Source organism: Canis lupus, chromosome 12 (assembly GCF_011100685.1).
Source record: "Canis lupus familiaris isolate Mischka breed German Shepherd chromosome 12, alternate assembly UU_Cfam_GSD_1.0, whole genome shotgun sequence".
Classification (NCBI taxonomy): Eukaryota; Metazoa; Chordata; class Mammalia; order Carnivora; family Canidae; genus Canis; species Canis lupus.
This window is the reverse complement of record NC_049233.1, coordinates 28,906,901-28,932,800: the sequence shown is the minus strand read 5'-3', so window position 1 is coordinate 28,932,800 and position 25,900 is coordinate 28,906,901. Positions and strand designations below refer to the sequence as shown.

Genomic DNA, 25,900 nt, shown 5'->3' with positions numbered 1-25,900 from the left:
ACTTTATGCCCTGGTTCCACCTCAGATGGTGCAAATCTTTCACATTTCCTCTATTGAATTATCATCCTGGCTAGGTGATAGGGCTAAGGCACAATATACTTTTGAATGTGTCACTTCATAAATTACCCCTGCAGGGCTCCAGTGTATGCTGAAGAAATTATAAAATATACTCCATTATGATGTATTAAATTGATACAAAACCAAAAAATCAATTTCAAAACGTTTGACATCAGTTTTCCATCTTCTGACCCAAACTGTAGTATTCATTGTGGATATCTAAGCTTTAGTTGATTTTCATAATTTGAATTTATTGATCATGTTTTGACAGATTATTTATCTATGTATATCATTATTAAAGAATTTGGGGAAAATTGATGACCATAGTTAATTATATACACTGTAAATGGTTTTAATCTAATTGAAAATTTGATTTCTTTCTTTTGAATAGGCATAAATTGTTCAGAAATTATTGACCAGTGTCAATCACATATCTGTTTCCATGGGAATTATGGCAATATTACTACAAATAATTTCATCTGTGAATGTGATGAGCCATTTTCAGGTAAAAAATGCACATATGTATGTATGTATGTATGCATGCATACAAATCACTTTAATTTTCCCTTATTTACTTCAAATTAAATTTGAAATATTTCATTAATTACTGAAAAATACAATTTTGGAGGTTCTACACTCTGACCTTGCTTTAGGGATATGCTTAATCAATATAATCAGTTCAGTTAGCAGTTAAATGATCCTGCTAAATATTCTGTAATATAAGATGAGTTTTGGACACCAGTTGACAAATTTTTCACCATGACAAAGTATATTTTGTTCTTAAGTTCTGAAATATTTTTAGATGTAGTGCACATAATTTGCATAATTTTGCATTTTGCACATACTTTGCATAATTATATCTAACTTATTTCCTTATGTAACATGTCATTACAGACAAATCCCCTTTTATGAAGTGTAAAAATTTTTTTATTTCTTCTCAAATGAATTTAAATATGTGGAATGAAATCACTGTTTAAACAAATACTTTCTTAACTATTGATTAAATGTTTAAATCATGAAAATATGTTTAAGCCATTCCAATCTCATCTTTAAGCTCTTCTACAGTTTCCCATTTTGGGGGAAATATAACTCATCATCAGTATATCTGTCTCTCTTCAAAATGTCTTTAAGCAGGGGTGTCTCCAGCTACAATTAGAAGACACCTACAGACTCCTTTTGTGGGAGTGCAACAAAACAATGCATGTCTTCCAAATTACAGAGAATGGTAATAACTCTTAAGGTCTCTCCTGCAGGTCCCTCCTCCTAACTCTGCTCAGGGAGATTTGAAATATTGGTAGAGCCACAGAGACATAGGTATCAGCCACTGTTCCTTAGTGGGAGGGGTTGGCCGCAGGTGCTGGCAATGACTCCAGTTACGGTCTTCAAAAAAATCTTTTCAGGTCTTTTATCCCCCAAGTCTTCTCTTTCCTCAAGAGAGTTTATGAGTTGAAAGATTTGTACAGTATTTTGCCATATCCTGCATATGTATGGAAACTATATAATGTATCTTCCAAACCATGATATTTTTGAGAAAAAGTAGTAGCTAAAAGCAGTTATATAATATTTGAAATATTTGTCTATTGACAAACAAATCGGTTTAATTAAATCAGCAGACATAAAATAGTCCTATTCAAAAATTATTTTTAATAAAATTATTTTTAAAGAAAATAATTATAATTTGACCTTTGTACTCTACAAATCAAAGGAAATTTTAAAACATACTTTTTACTGATTATCTGAGATTACAAAATAATATAAGCAGAAATTATATTAAGCCATAGTTATCTCTAAATAATATGTTGCAAATATTTTTCTGAAGAATGAATATATATTTTTTAAGATTTATTTATTTATTTATTTATTCATGAGAGACAGAGAGAGAGAGGCAGAGACACAGGCAGAGGGAGAAGCAGGCTCCATGCAGGTAGTCCGATGTGAGACTCGATCCCGAGACTCCAAGATCACGCCCTGGGCTGAAGGTGGTGCTAAACCGCTGAGCCACCCGGGCTGCCCTACAATGAATATTTTTATTGTGGTCTTATTCTAATAATAATTTTCATCATCATAATAAATAATAAAACAAAATAAATAATAAAATAAAATAAAAAATAATTTTTTGAAGTTATACCCTCTTCAGAGTTGCATTTACGATTAATAAATTGAAATTGTTAATGTCTTCAATTGACTCCTAACTATGCCATTCTTAATTGAGGACATTTTCACTGAACTATTTAGGTTCCTGTTAATCTCAATAGAAATCTGCTAAATGAAATTTAGCCTCAATTCAGTTTTTTTGTGTAAAATGCACAAATCAGATTTTTTTCATAGGAGCCATATTTTTATTCTGTTCACTATTACTTTCTTTGACAAACATTTTCAAAGAAAAGCTTTATGAAATAAATGATCTTCATATATAGTTCCTTTGAATGTTTGGCCAGTCTTAGGTGCTGCAAAGTTGTAGGGCTTCTCAATTTATTTCCATTATGTTCTGGTACATAAATTTATGCATAAAATATCCAATCTTCCTCAAATAGTTCTTCCCACAACTCCAGTTATTCCCAAGCACAATTATAGCATGTATAATATTATGGACTTTTGAACTTACTGAATATGTTCAGTGTCTCTGTTGTGTTATATAGATATACATTTTAATGTATTTTTAAAAATAAATACTACTCACTAAAACTTTCAAAAACTGATTTTTTGAGTGTGCTTAATTTATTAAGCTGTTTGAGTAAATGCTTATTACTGATTTTGAACAAGTTGCAACCAAAATTTAGAGGATTCTTTCACTAAAATGTCATTGAGACACTGGATTTATTAGCAATCACTCCTCAGAAGCTTAAATGTTTCTAAAATCCAAATGTTGATGGACAGCAGCAAAATAAATTATACTGCCATGTAACATGTTTCTCCCCCCCTCCTATCAGCTTTGTTTTTAAAAAATGTCCTGTGAATATTTAAAGTTATTTGTAAAATTTGCAACTATACATTCTGTTTCAATTAGGTGAATATCACTCTTTTGGATTAAAATATGAATTATGTGTGCACCACAATAAATTCCAAGTTAATACCAGCCTTTTCTCAACTTAATCAAAAATGTATATATCAAGATATACTTAACCAATTTTTTCTATGATTTTAACACAAGAACAAATAACTTTATCTTTGAACAACTTGACTGAATTTTCAAAAGCATTCCTAATATCATCAGATATCTTGCATCCAATAGAATAAACTTGTAAAACTTTCTACTTAATTCAATTAATTAAATGGAAAAATCAAATGATTATTGAAATTAACTGATGATTTATTTGAAGTCTCTAATTTTACTAATATCAAGCAGCTAGAATCGTTATTGTGTGAAATTATTGTGTTAATTGAGCTGACACATTTATATAACTATCATTTTACTTGTATGTGTACAGAGAAACTTGCAATTGAAAATGAGGAAAATCATTTTGGGACAGTCACTTGATCTAAATGAAAAGACATGTTTCACAGAGTAATACATAAGAATGCCTTCTGCATCAACCCCTAATTTATCATTGGCAGGCAGTCTTCTGTGATAATTACTAGCATTTAAAATAGATGCTAATTGAATGCCTGGGTGGCTTAGCGGTTTGGCGCCTGCCTTTGGCCCTGGGTGCTATCATCAGCAAACAAGGATGATGACTCTATTAAAAGATCTAGTAACTATTACAGATTGGGTTATTTTTTGGTACCTATTTATTGCATTATCCTGTGATTTAAAGCCATAACCAAAAAAATGTACAGGAAACATCACATTTTTAAACCTTATAAAGTACATATGTATGTATGTATGTATGTATATATGTACGTATCTATCAATCTTTAATCAATTTAATTAAATACTGCAAAAATAAAGCTATAGAGTACACCAATCCTATTTTAATAGTAGTGATCCTTTAGAAGAAAACATATTCCTAAATTTTAAGATGCCTCAAATATTATGAAAGAGTATGAATAAGAATAATTAACTGTGAGGTCAAACTGCAATCTCAGACATTATAAAAGTAGAATTAATAAAGATCTAATAAAAATGTATTAAATTATACTCTTATTGTAATTCTAAATTTCAAATGTTATATGAGATTTATGTATCTATTATAAAGTGACTTGCTATAATTTTATAACTCGGTAAAGTTTATTGCAAAAAAATTACTGTATCTTTTTGAGCAATTCAAGGAACTATGAAAATTCTCATTTTATACTTGGTTAGTTCCTGGCTTACTTTCACACTTTTAAAATATGAGTTTGATATAATAACAAGTGATTGTCAGAAAATAAAGTCTTCAGTCTTAGTTTAGGACTAATTTATCACTAGAAAAAAACAATTTTAGTTTCAAAATTCAAAAAGATTTATTTGCAAGGCAAACTGGGATTCATACCTAAGATAAATGATTTAAAGAAATCATGGCATGGTATTGGAAGAATAATCAATTTTTTAGGTTTGAAAACCTCAGACAACAGGAGGTCTAGTCTGCATAGTGACAGGTACTATATGACATTTCATTAGTAGTTTAAATCAGTTTACATCAGAAGGTGAGCAGAATATTTTCCAGTACAAAGTAGGTTTCTCAATTTTTAAAGCATCTATCAGTAGGTAGAATTCATAGAAAATAGTATTTTGTTCATGGAAAGGAAAGCTAGCAGGAGCTAAATCAGATATATTTTTTCATTTTTAATAATTGAACTTTAATCCTATTTGAAACTCAATTCTGATAAAGGTTGGAAAATTAATCTCTCAGTTTGACCTTGGTTCTAACCCCCAGCCATGTAGATGATTGAACTAGTCCTTATTCTCCATAAGTGTAATTTGTTAAATATTGCGAATAGTTAATAATATTACATGAGCTGATAGGCACTCTACCTGTACACTCAACTCTGAGGTTTAGCATTCATAAAATTTGGAGTTAAAATTATGGCAAATATTTACACAAGTTAATCTAACACATTTAATGATGTACATAGTTTTTTAGATGTTGACTAGGAACAAGTTCATGTACTTTACTCAGGATAATTATTATTTTTACAATGTCAAACTTCATTATGTGGTATTTTCTTGATTCTCTAGTGACTGTGATCATTATCAACATTGATGATGACCTATATAGTTCTAAGGACAGCTTAATCCACAGTAACATAGCACTGAAAAGCAAAGGCTCTATATCTAATTACTAACATGAATTATTTCCTTTGCTATTTATCCCTACTTATCCTGACAAAGAACCGAGGTTCTTTGCACCTTCTGATTAGTCTTCCTTCTATTGTGAAAATCCTCCTTTTATTGACAGAGCAATGAATCCAAGTGTTCCCCATCCCAGTGTAAATAGTCTGGAGACAATTTATGCATCTAATCAATATCTAGTATATATTATTCAGTTTATAAATAGTAATTATTGATAATTATAGGATCAGGATGATCATGATTTTTTTTATTTCTTGTAATAATAAATGACAGCATAAATTGATTACCAATGAAAAGACTTAAATGCCCAATAAGGTACATAATATAAATTTATAAAACATATGTTGTGACACTTTGTCTTTTCATTACTATTGAATAAATATTTAATTACTATTTATCATGTGTCTTTCTTTTTACCAGAAAGCAAGTCCACAAAATAATTAATCTCATTTCTATTTAACCTTTTGAGAAAATGATGGAAATACAAGTATAACTTGGATTCTTTTACTCCAATGATATTATTGTCATAAGCCAGTATATGATGTTGTTTCCCTGGTCTGTTCAGTGAAAAGTTAATTAAATATTAACAGTGAGGCAGTGTCAATGTATAGTTGTATAGACAAATAGGATTCTATAGATCCTGAGAACCAGTAAGGCTTACTTGCTTTGCCATTTTTAAGTTATCTTCCTTCATTGATTTGAATTTAATTTATTCATTTTTTTAACATAAAGACAATTTATTGACTTGATAATACTGTCTTCTGGCCTTCATTATTTCTCATATGAAGTCAGTTATCATTTGCATTATTGTTCTCTATGGATATCTCTTTTTTTCTCTGATTTAGTAATTTTATATTTTGGTTATTGACTGTACCCTGCATGGGAATGATTTTCTTTGTATTTGTCCTACGTAGAGATTATCCAACTTCTCAGATGGTAAACTAATATTTCACTATGTTTGGAAAGTTTTAGACCATTATTTTCAATTATTTTTTACTGCCAAAGTCCCTCTCTCCTTTACTTCTACAATTACACATTTGGTAGACACCTTATTATTTTCCTGCTTGTCACTGGCACTATTCATTTTAGTTCAGTTATTTTTCTCCTTGTAACTTTTCTTCAAATTAATTTCTGTTGATTTTGTTTGTTTTGTTTACTGATGCTTTCTAACTCTGGCTGGATTTGTTCATTTTGCAAGGACTTTGTGTGTTTTGTGTGTGTATGTGTTTAATATTTTTTAAGTTGGAAATATAATTGGCATATAACATTATATTAGTTTCAGATATGCAACATGATTTGATATTTGCATATAATGGAAAGTGGTCACTGCAATAAGTCTAGTTAACTTCCATCATCATACATAGGTACAATTTTGTTTTCTTATGAAGAGAGTTGGGGAGCTTTTAGACAGTTTTATAGTTTTCTGTTAGAAAGTTCATCCCTGGGTGGCTCAGCGGTTCAGCGCCTGCCTTTGGCCCAGGGTGTGATCCTGAAGTCCCGGGATCCAGTCTCACATTGGGCTCTCAGCATGGAGCCTGCTTCTCCCTCTGCCTGTGTTTCTGCCTCTTTCTCTCTTTCTCTCTCCCGCGCGTGCGCGCGCGTGCGCGCGCTCATGAATAAATAAAATTTAAAAAAGAAAGTTCATCTGAAAGTATTCATAGTAGTGCAAAATAACACAATCACCAATGTCAATATTTCTCTTATGCACTCGCTTCTTTTTTTTCAATCTCCAGAACTTTTCTCTCTTAACTTTGAAACAGGTAATTTTTCAAAGACTCTAAACAGGGACCACCGTATAGATATCTGTTACCTTAAGCATCAAGTATATATAATTAGGCATAAGGATAAATTTTTGGCAAAGTAATTCTGACTTCACTTGACATACGATGGTAAATATTTTTTAAATATTTTATTTATTTAGTAGAGAGAGAGAGTGAGAGCATGAGCAAGTGGAGAGGCAGCGGGAGAAGCAGACTCTCCGCTGATCAGAGAGCCCAACTCAGGGCTCAATCCCAGGATCTTGGAATCATAACATGAGCCAAAGGCAGATGCTTAACCGACTGAGCCACCCAGGTACCCAATGGTAAATATTTTTTAATTAAATTCACAATTATAGATGAGGCAGCTTTGGTAAATGGAGCACCGTCAAGAAGCAGAACCTCTAGAGAAAGACAATTGAGTAGCTATGATAAATATATTATACCCAAATAATTTTACTTAGTACAACCAACTTAATTTTCTAAATATATAATTTTAAATGATACTTTCTTTTTCAAAATATTCTAATTACTTTTCCTTTGCTTATATTACATGGTAGAAAGATGGAATTGAGAGTTAAATAAATTTGGTTATTGGATTACATAATAATGATATATAAATATAGTCATGTAATTTTTTATTACTTTATTTACAATATGAAGAAAATATAACACGTCTTCCGCACTCACTGTGTAGAATAAATTATATAAGAAACACAGCATAGATGTGGTTAATATAGATTACCACTGGAGTTAGGCAGACTTGGGTTCCAAGACCAACTCTACAATTCCCTAGCTTTCTGATATTTATAATATTATTTAAGGTCTCTAAATTTTAAATTTCTGATCTGTAAAATTATGATAATTGACATATTCATCTCACTTTTTTTTTTTCTGAGGACTAAATGAAACACCTCATGTAAAATACTGGTAAAATGACAGACACAGCGTAAGTATGCAATTAATTTTAGCTGCTGCTACTTTTGCTATTGTTTGACATAACTTCACTCAATGCGTATTTCTATTTTACTAGTACAGTGAAACCTGGTCTCTTTGTTTCCCCCTAGCATTTGAGTATTTATACTTCTATCTCCTTTTATTAACCTACTTCTAAAACAATCATCTTCTGTATTCAAATAGTTCTAGTGATTATCCTATGAATAAATAATAAACATTCCCATTTCCCCTGATTTTGCTCATAGTTTTTACCTTCTCTAGGATGAAGTCCCCTTTCTTTTCCTTTCTTTCTCCAAAATTCACTTCCTTTACTCCTACGATTTACAAAGTCCTTGGCAGCAAAGCCTGCAATCTAGTCAAATTTACAACCCCATCTTGCAGCACATATAAGGTATTGAATAAATGTTTCATAATCAAGAAAGTAAGAGACGGGGCTATTCTTAATCTTGAAGGAATTCAAAGTATTATGATTCTCTTCTGACAGACATACTTGAGAATAGATACGAAGCAAAAAATGCCTTTCAATCTGAAGTCACAAGGTTATATTTGAGTATTATACACTTGTTGTAATATATAGAAGGAAAAAGATCACAGTTTTTGCTAGGTGTTTTATTAGGATCCTGAAAGAATATTAAATATGTTATTTCTTAAAAATGAAAGATATGATCTGGCTACACATTGCCATGTGGTTAATGTGACTATCTGCTTATCTTTGACTCATAATGTGTTCACTTTTCATACCAACTATGAAAATGACATTATTGTATTGTTTTTAAAGTGAAAAAAGTATAAAAGCCTTTAGCCTTGCAATATTGAATGTACCAATACTTTCCCTTGTAGAATGTTGAACTGGCTCTCATTAGTGACAGCTGTTCTATACATTGCAATAATACTGCCTATATAATTGTGGTAATTTTTCACTTCTGATTTGTCAGTTTCAGTGATTTAAACATTACTTGATGACTGCTTGAAAATTATTGATGCTTTTTTCTATATTAAGTATTTTCTGTTGGTGCAGTGTAAGTCTTTTAATGAGTTCTTGAATTTTGTTGAAGTCTGCATGTTTTAATTCTTTGTTCAAGTAAACAGGTGTGACAATTTATAGAATCCCATGCAGAAACTCTCTAATTACTCCTTCTTGGGACTTTGAAATGTGTTTTATGGGAAATAGCCATAAACTTATTTTTTAGATACAGGAGCATTTCTTAACATATGGCTTCAACTTTTATTTAATGAAAAAAACTTGAAAATAAAAATCTAGGAAGTTGAAGTTACAGAATGTTTTATCCTATAGGTAGTTTTATTATTCTATTTTGTCTGTTAATATTCAATGATACTACATTTTTAATGCTAGCTATGAAATCCCAACACAAAAATTACTAAAGTAGGGCAGCCCGGTTGGCTCAGTGGTTTAGCGCCACCTTCAGCCCAGGGCCTGATCCTGAAGACCCGGGATGGAGTCCCACCTCAGACTCCCTGCATGGAGCCTGCTTCTCCCTCTGCCTGTGTCTCTGCCTCTCTCTCTCTCTCTGTGTCTCTCATGAATAAATAAATAAAATCTTTAAAAAAAAAGAATTACTAAAGTATCATAAACATCCCTTTCAGTATATATGATCATGTTTGGTTTCTTTAATTTGTCAATTTGATTACAATAATCAAAAATTCCAATTTTTTACAACCCTCTTCAGTATGATCAGTCTTACCTTAACAACATTATTAACTGCATACATATTTAGGAGCATTTTTAGAAATGTCCCCCAAAATGAGAATTTCCTGATTCAAGACAAATGTTTGCAAACTATCAATATGTTTTGATACCAATTGTGCTGCAATTCAGTGGAATTCTTTATCAAGCTAAAGAGTACCTTTTAAAATAATATAAATTAAGAAATTATTTTAAGATATATATTTTAATGAGATCATTCAGTAATTTTGTAAAGAAAGTAATTTATTTTTCTGTCATTTATGCATTAGTTTCATTCCATTGGTATATTTGTCTACCTATCTATGATAGATCCATTTTGATGGCTATACCTGATATGATGGTGTTGTGAAGAAATTTTTTCTCAACCCTTCAAAATTCTTCTAGCTGATTTAAGAATTAATTTGATATGAGAAAGATCAACAGAAGAAAGAGAAATAAGTTTAAATTATGTGGAAGAGGACCAATAATGAAATTGAGACTTGAAGAAATGATCAAGGCAGCCAGTTTTTATACTTTTGATACAAAGAGACAATAAAATTATGAGAAATTGGCAGAACAAAGAAAACTTATGTTTGGGAGCTACAATTAGTAAGGAATTCTAAACAGAATTTGGGCTGAGGTGGTAAATTAGCAAAGGTAGTGTAACAGGTGTAGTTCTTCAGCCTTTTTGGCTCTGGTTTTCCTATCCCTGATAGTAAGATTATCTCATTACATCCTGATACAGGGAAGGTAGATTTCACATGGGAGATTTATCTCTTACTTATTGGAAATAAAGGGAGATCAGGTGTTTTTCTTGGACTAGCTGTTTCTTAAGTAACTTTTTAATTCAAAATATTCAGTATGTCAAAATGGCACATTTTAAGAAGTCCTGTCCTTGGCTCCTACATTGGATGTATCTGAACTTAGATCTGTCAAAGAATAATTTTCATAGAGTTTATTCTGTTTTCTAGTAGAATCTAAACAGTATGCGGCATGACAGATGAGCCCACTAATTGGTATTTAAGGACTGAGGTTTCACTTTAGCTGCAGTGTTATAAGGAACTGGAGTTTCTCTGCCATCATGACTGCTTTTGGAAACCACCTGCTCCTACAAGATAGCAATTGTAGTGATTTTTTTCCCCTGAAAATTGTTCCTTAATCATTATTACTCATATAATAAGCATTATATTTGAATAATGAAGAATTGCATTTGATATGTTGAGAACTATAGAGCAAACAATACTTTTAGTTTACTGAATTTATATAATCATTTCTATGATATTCTTTATTGTCTTCTGAGTCTAGGACACATATTTAAATAAATTAAATTACTTCATGAAAAGATGATAACTGGGAAATGTGTGTTTGGCAGGGAGGACTGAAATTTATAAAATGAGTCTAAACTTTAGGTAAGGTAAAACAACATACATCGTGTAGCTTTATTTTCACATACCAGTGAATTTCTGATTAAATCTAAGATGCTAATTTCAAAGTAGTGCCTTATTCTTTTCAGCATTTGCTCATAGAAAATTCACTGTCTGGCTACATACCATTAACTAAAAGTAAAATTGTTTTCAAATGAACATTTTTCCCTCTCACAGCATTTTGACACCAGATATATATATATATATATATATATATATATATATATATATTTAACCCTATAATTTTGATTTTTCAAGGGCTTATTTTCTAATTTTCAGCCAAAAAATAAGTCTCTTTCTCTATTTTTGTTTTAAGATTCTCAAGAGCCCTTTCTTTATTTCTTTATTTTTCCCCTACTATTCACTTCCAACACTTTCAGCACTTTTAATTCTTATGCTCTTACATTTTCAACTACCTCACAGAATTTTTACTGCTTATTTATTGTTGTGTAATAAACTGACCCTAAACTTAGTGGCTTAAATCAATAACAACATTTATTTTACTTATGAATCAACAATTTGCTTTTATATTTGCTTTCATAATTGCTGTGAGGAGTGGCTCAAAGGCAGGGTACAAGAATCATCTGAAAATTGCTTATAATATTCACCTAGAACTTCACAGTTCTAGAAGGTGATGCTGGCTCTTGACAGAAATGTTAGCTGGTGATATTGGATGGAATACTTACATGTACCCCCTGTGCATGACGTTAACTTTCACAACATGGTACCAGGATTCCACAACCAGCCTCTGGAGAGAAGAGTAAGCTGCATCACCTTTTATGACCTAGCCTCAGAGATGACATAAAATAATTCTTTCTACATTCTTTTTGTTAAAGATGCTATAAAAGTCTTCTCAGATTGAAGTGTAAAGCAAAGGTCCTGGGAGACCATACTTAGTTGGAAATACTGCTGCAGCACATATTGGATAGTCTACCATAGAACATTTTCCTTTTTTCTCTCTCTGTAAAGACTGATTCTTTACTGTAAAACCTGATTCTCAGGCTTCCTCTTCTTCTGTAGCTTATTATAGCAAAAGTTACTCATTCTGCTATTTAACTCACATGTGCCATGAGGCCATTATTGCTTCCTCTTAGCTAACATTTGCACTTATTAAACTATTGTTTTAGCCATGTCTTTCAAAACCTCCTCCTTCTTTGAGCTTCAAGCCACCTCATATCAGATTTGCTATTCCTTTCTGCATTGTCATTTACTCTCTTCTTGGTTCCACATCATTAACTGATGGATCCAACATCTCGCTTATAATCTTTCTTTTATCAATTGCAAATCCCATCATCACTATTTTAAAATAGCACTTCAAATTCTTTGATTATTTCAACTCCTAGGAATATCACAGTCATTTTACTATAGCAACTCATACCCATAAAGATGCCAAGAACCTCATCATCATCTTGAAATAGTGAGTTTTCCTTCTAATTCCCTCACTTTCCAAATCAATCTACATTTCATTTTTGGAGCCCAAATCATTTTTTATTTCTCCTGAGACAATTTGTTTTGATAGGAAAAATAGGTTTTTTGAGTTCAAGGACTTGGAGATGATCCCATATCTGCTGTTTATTGATCTTTACCAAGACACTTAATTAACTTTTATGAATCTAAGTTTTTCATGTGCAGTTATTGAGGGAAAAAAAGCATCATTTTGAAGTGTGACTTAGATCTTGTATATAAAATGCAAATACTATTTTCACTGTTTGAGATGCACTAGATTATTGTTAGTTTCTTCTTCCAAAAATTTTTTGTCCTTCTATAACTAATCAACTTAGTTGTCATACTTCTGTCATACCCTATGATGCATATAGTTATGTTTGGATTATTCAGATCATGTGTTTTCTCTCTACTTTTTACAGTTACTGACCACTGGTGATGCAAATCTCAACATTTTTTATGGTTTTAAAAATATATCTGTCGTCTCCAGACTCAGCAATACCCTCAACTTTGATTTGCCATCTGTTTTAGGGGCTTAAATAGGAACTTCTCTGATTGTCTACTGCTACTTTTCCAAAATCTCAAACTTTTTTTGTTGCTCAACCACTTTTTCCTAAAGCTTCCCCTCATCCCATCTCCATGTAGTATATACTTTTTTATCTGCTACACAGAAGGGACATACTACGTATGATATCCATCAACTTTTATCTTTTATCAATTTATTTTAACCATATAATTCCTCATCTCCTTTCCTCTATTTTCATTTACTTTTATGACAATAACATTCTGACCTGAATCATCCTCTTACCCACAATCTAATATAATATATACATTTAGCCCAATTGGGCTTATTATTTGATATATATTTTAATTTATAAGGAAATTACACTTAATTCATTATCTTACTTGATGGCGTAGACTACTCATGAGGAAGAATTCTTCTATTGGATATCCTTGCTATTGCTTATCACAACATAGCCTAAAGCATAGCCCATAGGAGTTTGTATGCAGGAAACTTTATTTTAGTTTTTAGCCACATAGGAGAAGAAATACCAGATAAAAGCACATTAGTGAGAGAGTATAAAGCCTAGGAGAGAGATACTGTTATGAAAGATGGTGTTTACAAACAATGATTTTGATATTAAGTAGAAAAAATAATAAATTTTGAGTGAAAAATGACTAATAATCAATTAATGAGATGGAGTGATTGCTCACAAGGACACTAAAATAAAGTTCTAATGTTTGAATATTCTCATTTGAACTGCATCCTCTCTGTCAATTTTACCTGTAACTGAAATCATTTTATACAAATGATATGATTTATATTTCGATTTATGTGCACATGATTAGATAATGTGCTCAATAAATTTTAAATAATTTGTGAAATGAATCATGATCAGCAAAAACTTCTTTAAAAAATTAAGGCATGGGATGCCTGGGTGGCTCAGTGGTTGAGAGTCTGCCTTGGCTCTGGGCTTGATCCTGGGGTCTTGAGATTGAGTCCCCCATCAGGCTACCAGTGAGGAGCTTGCTTCTCCCTCTGCCTATATCTCTACCCCTCTCTCTGTATCTCTCATGAATAAATAAATAAAATCTTTTTTAAAAATTAAGGCATATTATTAAAAAACTTATTAAAATATGTAAGAGCTTTTACTAAAACTTTTTTAGGTCAGACAAGTTTCACAAACTTTCCTATAAGAATGTTTCTAAATATTTAATGATAGCACTTTTCTTCTTAGATATAGGATATATAAGTTGTAAAATATTTATAAAATCTCTCCCTTTTGTGATCACCATGGCACCCTGTCTTTCAAGAGAAAATGTGGATCTTCCAAACATATCTAGATTCTTCCAAAGAGGTTAACTTCTGATTACATTCAGACTTAGGGAAAAAAAAAAAAAAACCTGCATTTCAACTCTATATTAGTACACCACTTCCTTTTAAGGATCCTTCAATTCTGGGATTTTATTTTTGAGGAATAATTAAGCAAATATATATTCTAATGTACCTTATGATTACCTTCAAAGTGCATGAAAATTGGCATTATCATGTTAGGTTGTATACAAAGAAAGTACTATTTTTTTTTAGTAATTGAATAACGTGAATTAAGACTAGATATATGGTGAATACATGTAATCATCCACATTTAAACTACATATTAAAGAGACTAACAGAATAAAACATAGAATAATCCAACCAAATCTCTCCTATCCCATGTAAGTCTCATATTTTATTCCTGATTATGTTTCATTTAGAAATAAAATGACAAGGAAAATTTTAGGAAATAATAGAATTTAAAACAGATATTTAAGATGCTTATGGGGTCTGACTCTAGTTTGCTTTAAAACTACTAAAACATTTTATTAGAAGTAGAATAGTAATTTACATAATCACATGATTCTCATTAAGAGAAAAATACAAAACAAAAATAATCTGTAATTCAAAGTAGAGGAAAAAAATCCATCAACTTTCATTTCCCAAAGCATTTTATTTTATGGTCAAGAAATATTTTTCTTACTAATTGCTCTGGTCAATGATAACGGGACCATATCTGGAATTTTTAAATTTTGGAATAAATGTTCTTTCTTAATCATAGTAGGTTTCAACATAAATTACAATGATATCAAAGCAGGAGTCAGTGAAGTTTTAGTTCTGGTTGTGATACGCTAAGCTAAGATCTGAAAACCACTAATTTTCCCCCTTCTGTCAATTCAATTTACAGCCTGTTTCTAGCATTCATCTACATTCATCTTCATTTTATTTTTAGCTCCTGCAAACTTTCTATGCCATCATTTTTATATCTCCACCTTTACTTTCAGTATTGTACACTGTATCTACGTCCATCTTTCTACATGAAGTTAGCATCTATGTAACAATTTCCCTTCTTGACAGCACACTTAATAACTTTTACATTCATGTGGATGACACTGGAAATATTAATGTTTTATGATTCACTTTCTTTGATTATGCTAACATATAACCTCAGTCTATATCAGTTCAGTTGCTTACCAACTCCAAATTATCTTTGTGTCTCTGAACTGGTTAACACAGTGTCAACCATGACATCTAGTATTTAAATAAATATTGTTTTTAATGCAAAGAAATATTGGAATTCATATTAAAACTGAAAAAGTTCTATCAAGGACATCACACTTCATCAATTTTAAAACTAAATATTAAGCTCATGTAGATTAAATAATAATAAAAATGTCAGCTATCCTTTATTATTTACTATATGTTGGGCATTGTGGCCATGATATTTTATGCATTATTTACATGTAACCCTCAAAACAATATGTATAATAACTGCCATTATACTTCTCTTTACATTTATTAGAGAATAGGCTGCTCAGAAAGCTTTCATTTTTAAAATTTTTCAGAAGCACAGCTAGTTAGAGGTAGAAGGAAGGTTTTTATAAGATAATGATATTAGCAAATTTTTCTCCATATTAATACTAGTTGAAGATAGCATTTAAGTCATTGGCATAGACTCTTCTGTTTATAGTTACTAGTCCTTTAAAGCATATACCTTTAAAAGATAATCGTTTTATCACAAAGTCTTCTAGAAACACCCATTTCCTGAGAAAGTGTTATTTTATATCCAATCTCTAATATATGCAATTCTAAAAATCCATAAGTAAAATTTTAAATGCCACATGGAAGAAGCTTGTGCATTTTTCTTTGATATGATTTTAAGTCACAGTGCAATCTGGCAATTTCTAAACTTAGGCTATAGAGCTAGGGATTTAAAATCTTTGGAAATTTACTTACATCATTTCCTCAACAGATGCTTGGCAGAAGAGATGGCTATGTATAGCTGAGGAAGAAAGTTCTTTGAGGATAGTGAGAGATTTGTTGAGATTTAAATTCCTCAGGCTTATTTCAACTATTTTTTCCCTTCCTATGCTGATTGGTATTCACAAGTGTTAATGGAAAATTGCCCCCCCTTACATTGAGAAATACAAAGCCAATATTTTAAAGAAATAAAACAGAAAAAAGAAGAATGATTTTAAACAGAAAATAACAAATCCCCAGGAAGTTTATGTGTCTGATAAATTTGAAAAAGTATACATTTTTCATACTTTGATTTTTTATTTTTAAACTTACCTAAAATATTTTTTAATGATAAGATACACAAGGATATTATGTCCTTGAACAGTTCAATGGCAAAAAAAAAAAAAATCTAATCAGTTTACATTTAACATATTGGAAATTTTTAATGTTTTAAAAATGTGTAACTGAAAGAATTTCACTGAAACAAAAATGCTTTCTTGGACTTTCCATGTCAGAACTTCTTACAATATTAATACCATTTTTTATGCAATTTACTTGGGGGATGAAAAGATTGGTGGAACTCTATGCTTGCAATATGATGCTTAAAGTATTTCATGGACTCAGAATTTGAAGTATAATATTGGGATTGCCAGGTTTAGCAAATAAAAATATAAAAAGTTCAATTAAATTTAAATTTGAATAAATAATGGACTTCCATATATTGAAGTCCATATATTGTACAGAATTACCCTTAATCTGTCAGCTAGGCCAACTTGGTGATAACAATGGGGAGACACACAGGGTAAGTAATAGAAAATCTTCCTTTTTCTTACCCAAGAAAGCATGAGAAGGAGATTTGGAAAAGAGAGAGAAAAGAAAAAAGCAGTCAGATGTGTGTTATTTTTCCCTCTTCCTAGCTTTGGCTCTATGAGAGAAGGGCATGTTTCATGAAATAAGGGAGGAAGCACCAGGAGAAGAGGTCTCTTTCTAAGACTCTCTGTTTAAGTAGAAACATACGCTTCCTAGCTTCCCTTATATAGGTAAAAAATCACAGGAAAACTCATTGGTTTAACTTTCCTGATCTAGATCCTTAGTTCCTCTCTGATGTAAATCCAAAAGAGAAGTCACTGAGATTCTTGCTGAGTAAGAGGGAGAGAAGAGTGAACAAGGCACTGGGGTTCCCACAGTATTAGTAATGTGACTTATTTATTTTCAAGAGTGACATTTGTCTGGTGGTTTTTAATTCCTTCTAACATGTAGATATTGTAAATATATCTCTTGATCTTTTAACTTTGCCCATGGTGCCAATAATTGAAAAATAATTTGTAATCAAACCCATCAATTTCTATTAATATAGTTTTTGTATTGTTTTAGTTCTGCCTGGATAATTATTCCTAAACATTATTTCTTTTCTAATGGTTACTTACTGATTCATGGATCTTTATACTTCTCTATATATCTTAGAATAATTTTGTCATTTCACAAAATATGCAATTTTATATTACCTAAATTAGTAGAGTAATTTGGGGAGAACAAACATCTTTATGCTAATTTATGGCATCTGGTAAAGTGAAATATTTCATTATTTTTCATTTTTATTATTTTTAAAAATAGATCTGTTCAAAAGGCTTTATATATGTATGTACCTTTATGTGCATATGTGTCTGTGTCTAATATATGCATGTAAACAAGTCATCTGTAACATACTTTTGGCTACTCTAGTAAATATCTTATTTTTTATTATATTTTGTAACTGTTATTTTTGTAAGAAAATTACACTAAATCTTGTTCATTAATTTCATATCTTTTTGGAACCTTGTGGAACTCCTATTCACTTAGTAATTTATCTGTTCATTCTATGCATTTTCTCAGTAGGTAATTTATTTTTTCTATAAGTAGTTATAATAATAACATTCCCATTAAAATTCTTATATCTTATTTTATAAGTAAGGCAAAGCTGTTTTTGTGTATTGGCTCTAGTTTATTTCATTATTACAAGCTGAGACCTGTTATCTCAAAAGCCCACTGTTGCCTAAGTAAAATATTTCCACATCCAGTTAGGTTTAAAATAGCCCAAAGACAACAAAAAGACATTAAAGGCATTCAAATTGGCAAAGATGTCAAACTCTCCCTCTTCGCTGATGACATGATACTCTACATAGAAAACTCAAAAGCCTCCACCCCAAGATTGCTAGAACTCATACAGCAATTTGGTAGCGTGGCAGGATACAAAATCAATGCCCAGAAATGAGCGGCATTTCTATACACTAACAATGAGACTGAAGAAAGAGAAATTAAGGAGTCAATCCCATTTACAATTGCACCCCAAAGCATAAGATACCTAGGAATAAACCTAACCAAAGAGGTAAAGGATCTATACCCTAAAAACTATAGAACACTTCTGAAAGAAATGGAGGAAGACACAAAGAGATGGAAAAATATTCCATGCTCATGGATTGGAAGAATTAATATTGTGAAAATGTCAATGTTACCCAGGGCAATTTACACGTTTAATGCAATCCCTATCAAAATACCATGGACTTTCTTCAGAGAGTTAGAACAAATTATTTTAAGATTTGTGTGGAATCAGAAAAGACCCCGAATAGCCAGGGGAATTTTAAAAAAGAAAACCATATCCGGGGGCATCACAATGCCAGATTTCAGATTGTACTACAAAGCTGTGGTCATCAAGACAGTGTGGTACTGGCACAAAAACAGACACATAGATCAATGGAACAGAATACAGAACCCAGAGGTGGACCCTCAACTTTATGGTCAACTAATATTCGATAAAGTAGGAAAGACTATCCACTGGAAGAAAGACAGTCTCTTCAATAAATGGTGCTGGGAAAATTGGACATCCACATGCAGAAGAATGAAACTAGACCACTGTCTTGTACCATACACAAAGATAAACTCAAAATGGATGAAAGATCTAAATGTGAGACAAGATTCCATCAAAATCCTAGAGGAGAACACAGGCAACACCCTTTTTGAACTCGGCCACAGTAACTTCTTGCAAGGTACATCCACAAAGGCGAAAGAAACAAAAGCAAAAATGAACTATTGGGACTTTATCAAGATAAGAAGCTTTTGCACAGCAAAGGATACAGTCAACAAAACTAAAAGACAACCTACAGAATGGGAGAAGATATTTGCAAATGACGTATCAGATAAAGGGCTAGTTTCCAAGATCTATACAGAACTTATTAAACTCAACACCAAAGAAACAAACAATCCAATCATGAAATGGGCAAAAGACATGAACAGAAATCTCACAGAGGAAGACATAGACATGGCCAACAAGCACATGAGAAAATGCTCTGCATCACTTGCCATCAGGGAAATACAAATCAAAACCACAATGAGTCCCACCTCACACCAGTGAGAATGGGGAAAATTAACAAGGCAGGAAACCACAAATGTTGGAGAGGATGCGGAGAAAAGGGAACCCTCTTACACTGTTGGTGGGAATGTGAACTGGGGCAGCCACTCTGGAAAACTCTGTGGAGGGTCCTCAAAGAGTTAAAAATATACCTGCCCTATGACTCAGCAAGTGCACTGTTGGGGATTTACCCCAAAGATACAGATGCAATGAAACGCTGGGACACCTGCACCCCAATGATTATAGCAGCAATGTCCACAATAGCCAAACTGTGGAAGGAGCCTCGGTGTCCAACGAAAGATGAATGGATAAAGAAGATGTGGTTTATGTATACAATGGAATATTACTCAGCTATTAGAAATGACAAATACCCACCATTTGCTTCAACGTGGATGGAACTGGAGGGTATTATGCTGAGTGAAGTAAGTCAGTCGGAGAAGGACAAACATTATATGGTCTCATTCATTTGGGGAATATAAATAATAGTGAAAGGGAATATAAGGGAAGGGAGAAGAAATGTGTGGGAAATATCAGAAAGGGAGAAGGAACATAAAGACTTCTAACTCTGGGAAACGAACTAGGGGTGGTGGAAGAGGAGGAGGGCAGGGGGTGGGGGTGAATGGGTGACGGGCACTGAGGGGGGCACTTGACGGGATGAGCACTGGGTGTTATTCTGTATGTTGGTAAATTGAACACCAATAAAAAATAAATTTATTAAAAATAAATAAATAAAAATACATCTTTACCCATGGATTAAAGTCCTCTGAGAAAATTAGCATAATTCAACCAGAAACTGAAGTACTAAAAGGATTCAGGGTTATATGGAGAGATATGAAATTTAAAGAGGAGAAATGGGATACAGAAAGTCAGTTGTTTTATGTTGCTGTTAATTTACTTCTATTGGAAAAATGAATATTGTCTTATGAAAATGTTTTGATTTTCATAGATTATTTCAATAATTTTTTCCTATAAATCTTTATATCTTAAAAAAAATTTGACATACTGACAACACATAATACTCATAAAAAGTAAACTTGTTTTTAAAGGTAACCCATGTAACACAATTTAAAATACTTTTTGTGGGATAATAAATAGTTTTAAATTTAGTGAAAGATTCTATTAAATTATAAACATAAAAGCTATTCCAAAATTTAAGGATCTTTTTGTGAAATCAAATTACAGTGATGTAATAATGGGATATTTCAACAATTGACTTACGCAGAAGATATTTCTATGTGCAAATAGACAAATACACAATTGAAGGAGACAAGATATGATTTTAATAATGCTACATTCCATCCTATTTATCCAAATAACTTTTAGTTTTTATTTTTAAAGTAGCATAGAATTGATTAAATTGTTTTAAAGTAGCATAAAATTGATTTTGTATGCATTTTGAAGTTCTTTAAATTTTAACATGTGTATAGGTTTGCATAATTACCATTACAATTAGGATACAGAACAAATTCCATCATCACAAAACCTTTTTCATGCTAATCCTTTTATAGTCACATTTCCCCCATCCTAAAATGTGCACCACTCATCTATTTGTTGTCATTATAGTTTGCATTTACAAGAACATCATTTAAAAGATTCATATATGACATAAGCTTTTGAGACTGGTTTTTACCAAAATATCTTTGAAATCCATTCAAGTTTTGCATGTTGTCATAGTTCATTCCTTTTTATTGCTGAGTAGTATCCAATTATGTACATGTATCAGACTTTGCTTGGGTATTCACTCATTTGAGGACATTTGTGTCATTTCTATTTTTTATGATTATGGATAAAGCTACCATTAGCATTCATATATAGAATTTATGTTTCATTCTCTAGGGTAGTAAGATTTCATTTTATATGGCATATATGCAAGAATAACATTGCTAAGTCATATGGTAAGTAGATGTTTAATTTTATAAGAAACTGCTAAACTATTTGTTTATCAGAGTGCTCTACTCTAGTCCTACTTTTCATCAATAACATATGAATACCTATTATTTGGCATTTTCACCCACACTGGTGTTGTAAGTTTTCTTTTTTTTCTTTTAGCCATCATAATAAATGTACAGTGGTAGCATACTGTGGTACAAGATTGAAAAATCACATTTAAGATCTATTGAATATAGTTGAAACTTGAGATGGTATAGTGAGTTCAAGGATTTCTGGCTGATAAAGGAAATAGCCATGATCACTAGATGACAGTAGCCCACAGAGAGTTTTATTTGGGTTGGGTTTGTACTACAATTAAGACTCTCACATCAGGAGACTTTTCTGAAACAGGAGATCAGAGTCACCACCCAGAAGGCAAAAAGAGCAAAAGAACTCTGAGAGATGAGGGGAAGTGAGGAAAGGTCTCACATGTTGAGGTGATACTGCTCAGCAATACAGCTGGGAGTTGCCAGATCAGAGACTTTTGAAGAGCAGCTGCTTGATGTCTTTTATAGTCCCAGGGTATGTTTTATCTATAACTAGTAAATCCCAAGTGCAGTTTTGCTACGTATGTAATGCAGATAGGCTCTAATTTGCTAAAAATAATGTTATTTGGGCTGTGTGTAAAACAATTGAATGTGTAGAAATCTGAGTTTGTCACTGATAGACTTTTGAGTTTAATGGACCCAGCTTGCTGTAAAGTAGTAAACAACTTAGGAGTCAATACACAGGGGCCATTTTGGCTAACTTATATGACAGAAGTAGATCTGTAGAGTACTATAGCTCATTTCATCAATCAATCAATCATACGAACCACATAATACAGTTTCTGTAGAAATTCATAATATTTTACTAATATTTGAAGAAACTAAACTTGGAAAATATTTTTTAAATGAAAGTACATTTTTTGGTAACTTATCTCCTAATGTTTGATATAGAAATATAATTTGACCTTCATATTTGAAAATAGTATAATTGACCCTTTAGTAAATATTTTTATTTAGAAGTGGAGATAAGTTTGTTAAAAAATCCATATATTCCAAGTCTTTAGAAGGAATGAATCATATTAATGGAATAGTTTTCTACTTTAATAGTATAGCGTAAGGCTGGGAAAGTCTGTGTGTATGTATACTTAGTTGATCCAAACTACAAATTAATTTGATAACTATTATGTCATTTGTAGTAATCTATTGATCTACTCAAGGCCCAAATACTACTAAACATCAGAGCAAAATTTTGTGTATTTGATTGAGGAACTAGAGTAGAATATCTGGGTACACTGGAACCAGCTTTTGTTTCTGGGTCAGCATGAATCTAAATAAAGAAAACAAATATTTAATCTTTTTTTCCCTATTATTAACACTAATTCTTTCCAATTGACTTAGTGGTATTGCACAAATTTTCAGGTCTAATGAGACAAGTTAAATGGTATCACAATTGTGGAGATTTTTTTTTTCTTTCTGTATCATATAGAACACAAACAGGAAAAAAAAACAATAATTGAGATGGAAGACTTGAAAGACTTTAATATCTTTGTAGGTAAGATGATATAAGTCACATATTATTCTGCATTTTAAAAAATGTAAATATTTGTATTATGGCAAGTATAAATTTATATTTTGTACAGAAGGACTTTGCTTTTCTATTTCTTTTTTTTTTTTTGGACTTATTGAGTTAGAAATAAAAGATGTTATTATCTTTAGGGAGATAACATTTGATAGAATGAAGTTTAGAAGGCACCATAACTCATCCCTTTTTCTTTTCTCTTTCCAAGTCTCTGGAAGTTTTCTTTACTTTCCCATTCCTTTTTTTCTCTTAGGGAGTATATAAATGATGGAAATATATGTGTGTATGTGCATGTGTGTGTGTGTGTGTGTGTGTGTGTGTATAGATAGGTATATAGATATAGATATATACCTATAAATGTAAAACATAAACATATATATGTATTCATAAGAAAAAGAAGGAAGAGAGTATAGGAATAACACTTGAAATTTGGATTATCACCAAGGAAGAATTAACCATAATAATAGTGACCACTCCCCAGGAAAGAAAAGTTATTATATTGTTGTTATTGTTGTTACCTCATAATTTCAAAGATATTTCCTTTTTTTAGATTTATTTATTTATTTATTTATTTATTTATTTATTTATTTATTTGAGAGGGTGGGAAGGGGCAGAGAGTTTTAAGTAGACTCTGTGCTGAGCATAGAGTGTAAAAGCTCAACAGTGGTTCAATCTCACTACCCTGAGATCACCACCTGAGCCAAAACAAGAGTAGAAATCTCAACTGACTGCACCACTCAGGTACCCTGTAAAGATATTTTCAGCTATATTAGTTTTTTTGAATATTTGCTTCATCTTTTTTGTTTGCTTTTTATTAACCTTTATGTGTACGGATGTTTAAGATCTTTGCAAGAGTATAACAAGAGCATCTTTCATTTACTCATTTATTTAACAAATGTTTACTTACCACGTATCAGGCATTTCTTTCTCGTGACCTTTGGAAAAATACTGTACAAAAATATTCATTTTATTCTTCCTTTTCATTAAATTGGAAAATTCAAAATATTTCATTATCTTCAATATTACATACATCCTTATTATCTTAATTATTTGCATATTCTTATATTAATACTGAAAACTACTCTGGTTCATTCTTTAGTCATTTTATTTCACACTTAAATTATTAGAAGCTCTAAATTCAACTTGCTTACCTATGCAAAATAATGTACAGAATGAGAACAATTATTTCAAATTAATATCACTGGCATTTAAAACATCACTATGAATATCAACTGCTTGATCTTTGCTAATAAGTGAAAATATTAATTAAATATCCCCAATAAGTGAAAATATTAATTAAATATCCCCAGTCTCTGTGTCATATATATTCATCACATCTCTCTCTCTCTCTCTCTGTAATACACTATGGCTTTTCAAACTAGTAGGTGTGTCTTGTTCAATTAATTTAGGCAAAGCTCACATAGCAGGAGTCCTCTTATCAGCCCTTCACAATTCTGTACATAATTCTATCATAGCAGAAGTTTCTCCCTCTGATTTTCTTAAATCAAAGAAAATACGAAGGCAATTTTTTAAGAACAAATTTCTCAAACATCAATTCTATTAAAATTCTACATTTCCTTTATTTAATTTTTTTTTATTTTTTGATCAGATCATTTTACAAGTACATTTTTCTCTTTACAGTGATATGACTTAGTAAATCCTCTCTATTATTGCAATTTGAATTTGCATACATATTTAAACAAATATGAATAAGTGTACTTTTTAGATGCTCTTTAGGCTTAAGATAGCCCGGTAATGGCTTTTCACTTGAAACTTTGCTAGCAAAACTCCTCAGTGGCTGGCAAACCATGGTATTTCTAGTGGATAATAAAAAAATAATACTCTGTTTCATTTTCAAGAATAAAATAAGTGCATGTGTACTTTGTGGACAAATATAAAATGTTGCTCATACCGGGGACACCTTAAATTCCAGATGTTTCATGTTTTGTCTGTGCTGGATTAGATTATATAAATCTGAATTTAACAACAGAAATGTTATTTTTGAGCAATTCTATTAACAAAAATATACGATGTCTCTTTAGCTTTGAAGTTATAAATGGCAATTGGAAAATTAATCACAAAGTTCGGAAACTATTTTTGAGGATGCCTTGTTCAGATTTCCATTAATAATTCTGTCTTTTGGGGTCCTTACCTTAGCCTTCATTTGCCAGGCAGGATTTCCATTGTGTATTCCTTGAGATTAGGCTGGGAACCAAGTAGGAAAGAAGGATGGGAGGTAGGGATCGGGAGTAACTTGAGAACAGAGTCTGAAAAGCTGAATCCATGGTCTCTCCTTGAGCAAGTCACAGGTTGATGAAAAAAAAGAAGACAAAAGATGTCTACAAAGAAATTCCTTGGATGATGTGAAGTGCAATAGTAGAGAAGTTCTACTTCTCTACTATCCAAAACAAATATCCGTTAACATACTTTATGCATTACTGGATTTGAATTTTAGCATGCTATCTTAATTAGCAAGGGTAGAGGATAATTTGGCGTTTGAGAGATTGCATTAAATCCGGTTATTATAATCCAAAGATGAAGGTCTGAACTGTCACCAATGATACAAATACATGTTAAGAGTCAACAAAATTTGCTGTGTAATTGGTTATGTATGGTGGGGGATACAGGAGGGTTAAGAAATAGGGTTGCTTCCATGTTCCCCACTGAGATGACTTGGTGTTCAATGCATAACATGGGTTTTGAGGGTAGAG

At 31.6% G+C, this 25,900-nt stretch overlaps 1 protein-coding gene across 1 annotated transcript in view; it reads left to right on the top strand.

The window, feature by feature from the left end:
• The window catches only part of EYS (eyes shut homolog), a 1,532,152-nt gene that overhangs the window by 3,823 nt on the left and 1,502,429 nt on the right, over positions 1-25,900 (top strand). The window contains exon 2 of the mRNA XM_038554428.1: positions 449-562. Within this exon, the coding sequence (XP_038410356.1) occupies positions 449-562 (114 nt within the window). The remainder of the gene's footprint in view (positions 1-448; positions 563-25,900) is intronic.